Source organism: Hirundo rustica, chromosome 6 (assembly GCF_015227805.2).
Source record: "Hirundo rustica isolate bHirRus1 chromosome 6, bHirRus1.pri.v3, whole genome shotgun sequence".
Classification (NCBI taxonomy): domain Eukaryota; kingdom Metazoa; phylum Chordata; class Aves; order Passeriformes; family Hirundinidae; genus Hirundo; species Hirundo rustica.
The window spans coordinates 49,161,973-49,174,098 of NC_053455.1; the positions used below are offsets into that span (position 1 = coordinate 49,161,973).

A 12,126-nucleotide genomic window follows, 5' to 3' on the forward strand; every position below is an offset into this window, starting at 1 on the left:
GTTGTTGTTGGGTTGGGGTTTTTTTGGCTCTAAGCTGTTCTTGGAAGATGGTACCATCATCCACAGTAGTCTTTTGCAAAATCTAAAAGGTTCGATGTCAGGTTGGCAAATATTAATGCAGTGAAGTCAAAAATGTCCTCAGCTATACTTAACAGTCAATGAATCTGGATTTGAAATAGTTTCAAAAAATATATTTTTTAATGTCTTCACACTCCAACAACTGCTGTGTGCAACTCTTTTGATGACTTTGTACTCTTTCTCAGACTAGAAGTGTAAAATCATTTAACCATCTTTCACTATTGTTGTGCTAATGGCTAAGGTGATTCGTTCAAGTATCAATTCACTGGTTTTGCTGGAACGGGAAGATTGCAAAAGTGGATATTGATTTCAGATGCTCAAGATGCCAGATCTCTAAGTGATCTGTGTATTCTGAATTTGGTATCTCTTCATCTCAGCCAGATGGGTATCTGCTAGCAGCCACTGTTGTAACTTTGACCTCTTCATTTCAGATAACTGCTTTCTACCCAACCATCTCTCTAAAGGTTAACAACTTCATTGTGGCCTTATTATGATCTGAGGGGGCTTTTTTCCTAAATGAACTTTTAGCAATTTTATCCCTGACTGTGGCCACAGGATAGCTTGATATTGTTGAGGAAAGGAGAGGGCTGAGTGTTCACTCTTATCGCACCACCTCCATTTCACGAGGTTTGGTGCTGGTAGCAAGAAGACCTAAGCTTTCTCTTTATGCTTCAAATCCAAAAATCCCAGTAAACATTGATCTAGTCTGTCTGAGGAGAGCATTTCATGCTGATTGCTTGAATACTGTAAAAATTACTGTGCACTTAGTTCTTAACACAATATTGAGTAAAGCACAGTTTTTGCATAAATTTTATTGTATTCTGTTTTCTAAGCCAACTGAAGTTTTTTTATGAAAAAGGTGCTTGTGGTTTGTTTTTAATATTATCCTGGTTGAATACAGCGTTGTTGTTTGCTGAGGCTTCTGTCAGGAGGATGTTTCTTGTCAATGGTGACAAACTGGGCAGCACTGGTCAAAGTGGATGAACATGGGCCTGTGTCAGTTCCCATTAAAATCAGTGAAACAACCATTAACTTCAGTGGGAATTGGACTGAACTTCTTATGTAGAATAATGTTTTCTTTTGTCATCTTATTAGAACAGGAATAATGCTTCATAAACAGTCTCAATGAAGGACACTCAAGTACTGAAGAGACTTAAAATGCAAGAGACTGTTAATACTCTTTAATTTCTCTGTAACTGCTATATTTGTTAATAGCGCATCTTGGAGTTTGGTTCATTGCAAGATGAAACAGGGAAAGAATTATTGTCATCTGGCTTGCATGGGTGCAAGAATTGCATGTTTATGTTTTGGTAGAAAAGCTCTTTGCTGTCATTTCACAAACAATATTCTAATACCTGTGAGGCTGGAATGAGTCTGTTGGCCTAACAGATTGAGAAATAATTTCCTGGAGCAGAAAACTGCTTTTCCAGAGTAATTCTGAAACACTGACTCTGCAACAGGACCAATTAAGGCAGGCTTCAGAGAGTGGGTGAAATTGTCAGAAATCTGCAACCATCCTTTCCCTTTTTAAATGGTCTTGACATGGGGGGTTTCCAAGGCCACACACATCTGCTGTGATGTCCATGAATGCATGTCAATATCTCGCTGTACTGAATAACCTTGTGTGTCTGTTTCCTCTGAGCAACAGATGAACTATTCCTTATCTCCATACACCTTTCAGATCCTCACAGCAGAGTGTGCCTTACCTCAGCTGATCAGGACGACCCCCTCAGCTCTTACATCAACGCTAACTACATCAGGGTAAGAACTTAATAGCCTGGTGTGTCTGCCCAGCCTCTATGAGCCACTGTTAATGTAAACAGAATTGCAACATACACTGGCTTTTAAAGGCATCCTAGCTGATCTGACTGCTCTTCTCTCCTGCTTACATTAGCTGAAACCCAAATCTCAAAGTGTACGTGTACAGATTCAGACCAGACAGAAACATATTTCTGCAGTTCTTGATGCAAAATTCCTTGTCAGCTGGCCTAACCAAGGCACTGGATAATTAGCATGGATAAGGCTCATGACCTAGCCAGAGTCACCTCAAGGCTGTTGGACACTCTTTGCTGGAATGACAGGAGTCCATACTGTGTCTTTGCTCCATGCGCATGTGTGCAGGAGAGATATAGAGAAGAGAGCTGGTGCCACAGAATCAGCATTTCAACCAGGATAGCTCTCTGTTTTTTTAAGAATGAACTTTCAAGGTTATGGTGGACATCCCTGTTAAAACTGTTCTCTTGTTCTTTTGTTGGCAGGGCTATGGAGGAGAGGAAAAGGTATATATTGCTACTCAGGGACCGATAGTTAATACTGTCACTGACTTCTGGAGAATGGTGTGGCAGGAGCGTTCTCCCATCATTGTCATGATTACCAATATAGAGGAGATGAATGAGGTAATGCTGTTACATCCAGTCTTTATTTTTATCTGTACTCCAGCAGATATTTTCAGCATAGACACTAAACCAGCAAACAGAAGTTAGCTCAGTGGCCTGTGCAATCAGAGGCAGCGTTAAATTCCTCAGGCTCAGAGAAGATATGGGCTTCTTTTCCAACTCAGTTTACTGTAAGTCCTGTTCTGCTGTATGACTTCTCCTACTGTTGGTTTTGCCATTTTTCTCCCCCAGCTGACCTGAAACCCCTCCTTACTCAGCTCTATTTGCAGGCAGCCTTTGAAGTTCTTTCTAAACGAATCAAAAGCAATTGTACCCCAAAACTGCTAAGGTTGCATATATTTAATCAGTAGAGTTGTTGCTGTTTTATCTTACATTTATTATTATTTGATGTCTATATGCACATTTCATTGAGGAAGTACCTGATTTCTGTACGATAATCAATAACTAGAACTGACTTGGATATTGAGGACATTCCCCTGAACGCATCTAGAGAATGCTTATGAAATACTGAAATAAAGATGCTGAAATTTTCTATTTGTGACCTACTTCCATAAATTAAACTGTAGTGATGTTTGTGCCAATCCACCTAAGGTGAATGCATTTTGTGGGGTTTTTTTGTTGTTTGGTGGGGTTTGGGTTTTTTTTGGTTTTTTTTTTTTTTTTTTTTGTTTTGGGGTTTTTTTGGTTGTGTGGGGGTTTTTTGTGGGGTTTTTTTTTTTTTTTTTTTTTTTTTTTTCAGTTTATAATACTGCAGCCCTCCACCTGTTCATTGCTCACCTGCTGAAATCTTTCCCGCAGAGTTGCAAGAGCTTTGTGCCTGGGCTTCAGCTCACAGACAGGTAGCTGAGCTCACATCTGCCTTTACTGGCAGTGTAAGATGTGAGAAAGTGGTCTGGGCATGTGTTGGGCTCTGCATCCTCCCTCACCACTAAGCAGCAAGGTTGAGTGGAGATGTCCAAATGTTATTTCTTAAGCTGCAGCAGCAGTATATGTCAGGCTTGTCCTTGAGAATAGACTAGTAATTTAGGTTAGAGATTTTTGTTTGGAGAAGAAGCTTTAGATGCTTAGAAGCCAAAGAATACAGGCATACATCCAGCATACAGACAGAGTGGTAATGGTTTATCTGCTAGGTGGAAGCTTAGTGCCCATAATCATGCACGTGCACAAACCTATAGCTTTTCATAGTTATAAGGTAAATAAATGTAACCTTCAACTTCATTGAAAAAAGACACAAACAAGGCTAACACAAAATTATCACTCTTTGCAAGTTAAAAATTATCAGTTATTACAGCTGGCTCGTTGGACATGTCCTGTCAAGGCATTGCTGATGCACACCAACAGAATATGTTGCTGATCTGAACGTTTTGCTTTCACTCATGTTTTAAACTTGCACCTGCCTGTATCTGAGCAGTAGCACTGAAGCAATAACTTGCTCATTAATCAAAGTTGCCAATTTCTGGCACATACAATATTAAAATGTCATGACACAGTCAGTACACCAGAATCTTTTGATGACTTTAAAGAAGATGTAGAAGAAAGGCTGGTCCTGAATGACACATCTGATGATATATTTTTCCACTATAGTTTTCATAAAAAGATTGAATAACAGGAAGGCAAAATAACCTTTAAGTCTGGATTGCCTCTTACGTGCACTGACCAAGTGTTTCACCCCTCTTATCCGTCTCGGGAAGCAGTGCACTGCACTGCTGATGCACTATAGAACTGGAGCTTGCTACAGCCTGTATATCACAACAGAGCTGCTGAGTCTTTCCTGATACGCTTTCTGTCAAAAATGTAATGGTGTCAGCTATCTCAGCCATAAATACAGGGTCCTTTCATGTAAATGTCTTCTCTGCTCACTCCATTTATCTGCAACACTTATATTGATAGTTGAATAACAGGACTCAAAGTACATAGATCAAAGAACAAAACCCAAAAGTTTTGTTCAGCAATGATGCTAGTAAGAGAGGCTTTGTGTTCCTCCTCAGTGCCATGGCTTCACTAATGTAAGTATTAAAAGCTCTGCATCTCAGGCCTCTGTCACTTGTAATCTGAACTGACAGAAAGCCCACAGAAATGAGTGGGCAATCTTACTCCACTTCTTTAAGCAGAGCAATGTCTGTGCTATTGATAGGTGGTAGTGCTCTTGACAATTTGCAGTGGATTCTGCAGTTTCTGAGTAGAGGAAGAAAAAACACAATCTGCATAAATAACAGAGACACAGTGGGCCACACTCCCAGTGGGTTATTAACTGATGTACTGTGCAGATGGAACAACACTGATTCTCCACACAACATTTTGACTTAGTAACTTTGCAAGGTACTTTTCTGTTGTTAGTCTTTCTCCTCAAGTGGAATTATGTTTGGTGGGGGAGAACAAAATGATTCTGCTTGTTTTCTTCAAGATTGTGTACTGCTGTGTAAAAGAGGAGTCATACAAGCATCATCTTTACTGAGGTTTGTTGAATAGCAGATACCTACTCCCCTGTGATAATGAAACAGCTTCTTGCATTATCACAAGGGAGCCTTTTTCTCAGACTCTGCCTGACTCACGTCATTCCTTGTCCATGAATTAATTTGTGCACCATCTTGAAATGCCTGTGTCTGCCTTTGCATATTGATTAATTTAGAGAAACTAAAAACAAAAACACAGTCTTTTTTAGCCCTTCTTCCAGGATCAGAGTGCTTACAAATTTTCACTGGCTCATCTCTAGTGTACCAGTACCAAAAAGTAGATCTGCAAATGGACTATAGTTTCTGTGTTTCTAAGTGTCAGGTTGTGCTGGTGGCATCTCTTACTGGTTTTCGGCAAAATCAAATGTAGTAGTCCAGTCTCTCTCACAGCTGCTGCTGCCTTTTTGTTTCCTATCTTTGAGAGATTCTCACTGACAATTTTAAGTGGATTTTGGTACATAGTCTATTTCCCCAAACATCCGCAGTCATGTTATCTTGTGCATAAATATATGCAAATGAACATTTTATATTCAGAGAGCATTGAGCCTTTATAAAAAATAGAAAAACTGTATTTTGTGTTTCTGCATCAGTATATATGCAGCACAGATATATTGGTAACATGTGTATATTATACTAATGATTATTATCTTAAGAAAAGCATTAATTTAAAAACACAAGCACATTGCTACCAGCCTCTCTAATGAACCTTCAAAATGCACATCAGTTGCATAAAGATAAATAAGGATGTGTGTATTTAAAAGCATTGCTTAGTAATTACTTGATTGTGCATTTTTAATCAAGCAATCAAGCTATTATGGGATGCAGCAAAAATCAGCTGAAATGTGGTCCCTATTTAGGAAGTGAAATCTTGTACTTATTATAGAAACAAAATCTATTCGTATTCATCTATGCATGTGCTATATTCACTTTCAGGGGAGAAAAAACCCCGAGCCTCCCTTGATACCTGCTTAACTGGATTTCTTTTATATTGCACACAGAAATGCACAGAATATTGGCCAGAGGAACAGGTCACCTATGAAGGAATAGAAATCACAGTTAACAGAGTCATACAAGCAGACGATTACCGTTTAAGGCTCATCACTCTAAAGGTAAATCGTTCCAATGTACTTACAGTAACTTAACTGTCTAAATCTATAAATGCAGATGTTCACGGGGAATTGTGTAGAAAGCTTCTGCACAGTGTACTGCTGTACAAATACCACTTTTCATTACTGAAGCCATTGTAGCTTTGCCCAGTTCACCAGCATGAAGGTTACAGGAGAACAAGCAGTCAGAGGTTTAGGCTGCATATGTACAGTCTGAAAGCCACCAGGCCAGTTGTAGTAATATGGGGTTCACTGGGTAAGAAACCAGTGACTCATTCTGTGCCTTTGTCCTCCAGGTTCATTGATCATTTAGAATGAAATTCCAGCTCGCAGAGAGCTTCTTACTTTGCAAGTGTAGTTTTATATAGCAGTAACAGTTCTATAACCTTGTGGATAGAAAGTTTTACCACTGGCTTAATTTTTTTAAGTACTTTGGTACTTTAGATTAAGTAGTATCTGAGTCCTATTTTACAACTCTTTTCATTGCTAGGTTCTAGAATATCAAGCTACGTGTTTTAGTAACAGACTACTTACATAAACTTCATACATCTTTCATCTGCCAGAACTACCCTGACCTCAGTATAACATCACAATTTCTTTCCAAGCTGGAAAAACTCTCCTTTTATCCAGCCAGTTTCAAGTCTCTTCAGCCATATGCTAATGGGCAGAAAGCCAGCATATGACATCCCATGTCTAGATTCAGAGTGTAGAAAGTCTGTCACTCATACTTTTGGCAAAGGCAGCAAGGGGAAAATCACACTCCTTGAGAAGTGGGAAGTGGAGAATATTTTCATCTTGCAGACTTGCAGCTCATCTGGTTTTGCTTTTCAGTTAGACAATGGTTTTGTTTTCAGTACTAGTGGGTCAATGTCTCTTTCCTCCACCCCCAAATGTCAGAATGTGAACTGCTGACTTCTAGAGCTGAAATAAAGATTCCATTTAAGTTACCATTCCCTAGAGCTGTACATTTGTCATTTAACGGCAGTAGTGGAGCAGCAGCTCTGAACCATGCATGCATTAAGCAACTTGGTTGTGAAAACTGGAAAAGTCATGAATTTACTTCAGTTTGCCCTTAAACGGGAGCATTCAGAAATACACGGTTACTGAACGCTTTACATTTTTCTCTCAGTATAGGGGACAAGATTTTTCAGGTTTTGGGAATTTAAAGAAAGATCAGGCTATAGGCAAGGCTTGTTTTCCTTTCTCAGAGAAAGCTGCCAGTGTCTAGCCACTGAATCATGATCTCAGCTACAGCATACATGATGGTAGACTTCAAACCATAAATTAAATCTTGCTTCCTCCAGCTGTTCTCAAGTCTTCTCTGTCTCAAGGAGCAATCAATAGAGAATATTTTGTTCAAGTCAAATCAGAAGTGTACAGAACCACAGAAGTCAGGAGTAGCAGAAGTATAAAACTTTTAACACAGTAGACAAAACCGAAGGCATCCAGTTATTCATTAGAACTTGGTCTGTTTTCTGTTGCTGTCAACCAAGTGACTTATGTAGTGATTCATGTTTTTCTTCAGATGACCTTTACTTTTCTCTCAGTGTTATTGACAACACTTTTATCATAATTTTTCACAGCTGAGTTAAGAATTGGGTGCTCGTAACTTCTGTGACTCACACACAGTCACACATTCAAAAGCAACTGTGCTTCAGAGCAGTGTTGGTTGGATTTATTGTAGTGAGCTAGAGTGCTATTCATGATAAATAGTTATGCTCTCTTAAACGAAGTATTTTTTCCCTAGCATAAATACCCTAAGGCCAGACTCTGTGCTATGATAGTAAGGCTCTCTTTTCCTGAAGTGAGCTAGACACAGCCTTAAGGATCCTGTGGCTATGCTTCAGTGAGCACTTGAAACCCTGTGTAAGATGGAACAGCATCTCAATGAAGCCAAGCCTCCCTTTGTCCAGCTCACTTGTTTTGACCCTTGTGCCGTCTCCCCTGTGCCCTCACAAGTATTTGTGGATGTGTGCCAAGCCAAAGGGAGAAATTGATGCATCTGAAAATTAATCCATCTCAAGAAAGGAATAAGATTTAACATGATTGCTTTCCCAGTCTAGTTCACTGTGAAGCTGTGCAAAAGCTCTGTCATCCAAAGAGAAGGATGGAAAATGCACAACCACAGAGCAGTCTTAGCAACCAGTGACTGACAAGCATAGGGAGGGACTTGAGAGTATATATGACAGAAATTATTTTCAGGTTTTCGTGCCTTGTTCTTTAGAAGGAGTTATATTTGTCTTTTTTTTTCCTCTCTTCAACTCAGCCAGCCATGTGTTGAAGGGAGGGTTGTGGAAGCTAACACTTCTGTTCTTGGACCTTTTGCAAACATTTACTTTGCCCTGTGCCAGCTGGCTTGTGTAATGGCTGCAAGGGTAAAGCCAGTTCCCTGGGCACCATGTTAGGATTTTGCACCTTCAGAAATCAGACAGAAGGATATCACTTTGAACGCACAAAATCAGAGGCCCACAGTGCTGCTTGGCACTCCAAAAAGGAAACAGCACGTTTGCTATATTCATAACCATGCTGAGACAGAGAATCAGAATTTGTGTCTCTCAAAAAGATCTGGACTGCAGCTTGATAAAATTCCCACCTTCCACACTGCCTCTGAATTTCTCTTTGACCATGTCAAAGAGAAGAGTAGAATTGACAGGAGACCGATATAAGTCTGTCTGTCAGAAGAGATAGAAAAATAAGCTCCCATTTCTTTCCCTCATCTATTTATCTAGCTATCACAGACAGAGATATGGCTCCTGGCTCTCTGTCTGTCAAATACATTATGAATGCAATTATGTCACAAACACACCTCTGGCTTTGCTGAATGAATCTGCCAAGAAGGAACAGACTGCCTGGAGTGTTTTGCACACAGCTCTTGGCACTAAAAGAGCAGAATACTTTGCGGGGGGAGGATTTTTTTTTGTTTGTTTCGTTTTGGGTTTGTTTGTTTTGTTTGTTTGTTTTGTAAGGCAGTTTACTGTCTTACAAAAAAGACAGTGCAGTCGTGATATTTGAAGTCCATATTTCTGTGTTTTGTTGCTTCCTATTTGGATTTCTGTTCCATTTAGCATTCATATAATGGTTGAGGTTGGAAGACCACTGGAGATAATCTGGTCCTACTTGCCTGCTAAAGCAAGTTCCCCTAAAGTAGGTTGCATGTGCTTGTGTCCCAGTGAGTTTTAAATATCCCAGAGAAAGAGACTCTGCAAACTCTAGGCAGCCTGTTCCAGTGCTCTGTCACCCTCAAAAATTTTTTCCTCGTATTCAGATGGAACTTTCTGTGTTTCAGTTCGTGCCCATTGCCCGTGTCCTGTAGCTGAGCACTACTGAAAAGAGCCTTGACCCATCCTCTTGACACCCTCCCTTCAGGTACTTACAGATTTTGATAAGGTCCCTTCTCAGTTGTCTCTCCTCCAAGGTAAATAGCCTCAGCTCCCTCTAATTGAGGTGCTCCAGTTCCCTAATCATCTTCATGGCCCTCCACTGGACCCTCTCCAGTAGAGCCTTGTCTCTCTTGAGCTGGGGAGTCCAGAATTGGACACAGCACTCCAGGCGAGGCCTCTCTAGAGTAGAGAGGCAGGATCACCACTCGCAACCTGGCAACTCTGCTTTTCTTAATGCACCATGGGATGCCATTGGTCTCCTTGGCCACAAGGGCACTGCTGGCTCACGAGCAGCTTGTTGTCCACCAGGTCCTTCTTCACAAGGCTGCTTTCCAGCTGGTCAGTCCCCAGGAAGTACTGGTGCCTAGGGTTATCCTTCTTCATGTGCAAGATCCTGCACACATCTGCATTGAACTTCATCAGATCTTCTCTGTCCAGCTCTCCAACCTGCCCAGGTCTCATGGAATGGCAGCACAGCTGTGTGTGTCAGGCACTCTTCCTAGTTTTGTATCCTCATCAAAAAATGTGCTGAGGGTACTCTCTGCCTTTTCATCCAGGTCACTGATGAGTAAATTGAACAGTGCTGAAACCAGTACTGATCCCAGGGGAAGACCACTGGCTATGGGCCTTCAACTGGACTATTTGCTGCTGATCACAGCCCTCTGAACCAATTCAGCCAGTTCTCAATCCATCTCACTGTCTAACTAACTTATACTTCCTGAGCTTACCTCATGAGGAGGTTATGGGAGACAGGGTCAAAAGCCCTGCTGAAGTCAAAATAGACAATATTCCTGCGGTCCTGTCATCCACCCAGCCAGTCATATCATCATAGGGACCTTTCAGATTGATCAAGCATGATTTCCCCCTGGTAAATCCACCCTGAATACTCCAGATAACCTTCTTCTCTTCCATATGTTTAGAGGTGATATGCAGGATGAACTATTTAATTGCCCTTCCAGGGATGGAACTGAGGCCCCCTGGTATGTAGCCCCCTGGGTCTTCCCTCTTGCTGGCTTTTCGAATTCTGGAATGGCATTGGCTTTCCTTTAGTTTTCAGGAACCTCTCCTGTTCTCCATGATCTTTCCAAAATGATGGAGACTGACTTAGCAGTAGTGTCTGCCTGCTCCCTCAGCACTCATGGGTAGGTCCCATGGATTTGTGGGTGTCAGGTTTACCTAAATGCTTTCTAATCCAATACACATCAACCAAAGGAAAGTTGTCTTTTTCTCCAGAATTTCTTGCCTTCAAGGTCTGGGATTCCTGAGGGCCAGCATTGGCAATGAAGACTGAAACAAAGGCATTCAGTTACTCTGCCTTCTCTGTATCCTCCACCGCCAGGGCTCCCACTTCATTCAGCAGCAGTCCTGCATTTTCCTTGCTCTTCTTTTTACTACTGATGCAACTGAAGAAACCCTTTTTGTTGTCCTTGATATCCCTTGCCAGATTTAATTCCCAACGGGCCTTAACCTTTCTTGTCACATCTCTGCATACTTAGTCAACATTTCTATATTACTCCCAAGTGCTCTGTCCCTTTTTCCATATTCCATAAATTTCCTTCTTGAGTTTTCTTGTTCGTTGTTGTTGTTGGTGGTTTTTGTTGGGGTTTTTTGTTGTTGTTGTTGTTGTTTTTGGTTTTGTTTTTTTTTTCCCAGAAGCATCTTGTTCATCCATGCATGGCTCCTGCCCTCTTTGCATGACTTCTTACCTGGATGGAAGCACTGAAATTGAGCTTGGAGGAAGTGATGCTTGAACATTAATGAGGTGTCTTGGATCCCCTGTCTTCTAGGGCCCTATCTCAAGGGATTCCTGCAACTGACTTCTTGAAGGAATCAAAGTTATGTCTTCCAAAGTTCAGGCTTGTAATCCTACTTACTACTCTTGCTTCTTTCCTGTAGGATTCTCCACTATCTTTTGGTGACTGCAGCCAAGGCTGCCCCCAACCTTCATGTGCCCAACTGTGTACTTAATACAAGGTCACCTCTCCTTGTTGGCTCCTCCAACACCTGTGTCGAAAAGATCTCAGTTCTCTGCAGCAAACTCCTGGACTGTGTGTGTCCAGCTGTGTTGTCTTTCCAGGAGATTAATTTAATCCCCTCTGTTTTAAAGGGAAGGCTATATTTCAGTATCAATTTACAGCGAGAAGTTCTTGTAAAACTTTTGTGGTGTTTGTCTTAACGGAATTGCAGAAAGAAGAAGAAGTCAGAAACCTGAAACATTACTGGTACACATCTTGGCCAGACCAGAAGACACCAGACCAGGCCCCTCCTCTGTTACAGCTAGTACTGGAAGTGGAAGAGGCCATGCAGAATGCAGAGGAGAAGAATGCCCCAGTGATTGTTCACTGCAGGTAAATAAATGTTGTGTCTGAATTCCTAGGGCTTCTTCGCATAGAGATGCAGTACAGATACTGCCATATAGGCCATCAGTCACACGTATGAAATCTTGCCCAAATGCTTCTCAAATATGTTTGGAATTTCAAAGCTTTAATGACAATGATTTTCTATTATCAAGTGTTGCATTCAGGTACAGAGTGAGTCGAACATAGAAGCTGGCAGTGGCTCAGTTACTTGCAAGAATAATTTCATTTCATTTGCTTTATCAGTAACATATACCTTTAATTATCTTTTAAGGACCAGGTTAACAAAGATTAACATACTTTACGTGAAGTTGAGTAGAAAGACACATGCAAGCAGACAAATAATATTCAACTTT

At 40.9% G+C, this 12,126-nt stretch overlaps 1 protein-coding gene across 11 annotated transcripts in view; it reads left to right on the top strand.

Moving 5' to 3' along the window:
• PTPN5 (protein tyrosine phosphatase non-receptor type 5) overlaps positions 1–12,126 on the top strand; it is a 73,976-nt gene that overhangs the window by 55,354 nt on the left and 6,496 nt on the right. For all 11 annotated transcript variants that reach the window (XM_040068154.2, XM_040068156.2, XM_040068155.2 and 8 more), the window contains 4 exons: positions 1,760–1,839; positions 2,337–2,474; positions 5,926–6,036; positions 11,601–11,761. In XM_040068154.2, the coding sequence (XP_039924088.1) occupies positions 1,760–1,839; positions 2,337–2,474; positions 5,926–6,036; positions 11,601–11,761 (490 nt within the window). The remainder of the gene's footprint in view (positions 1–1,759; positions 1,840–2,336; positions 2,475–5,925; positions 6,037–11,600; positions 11,762–12,126) is intronic.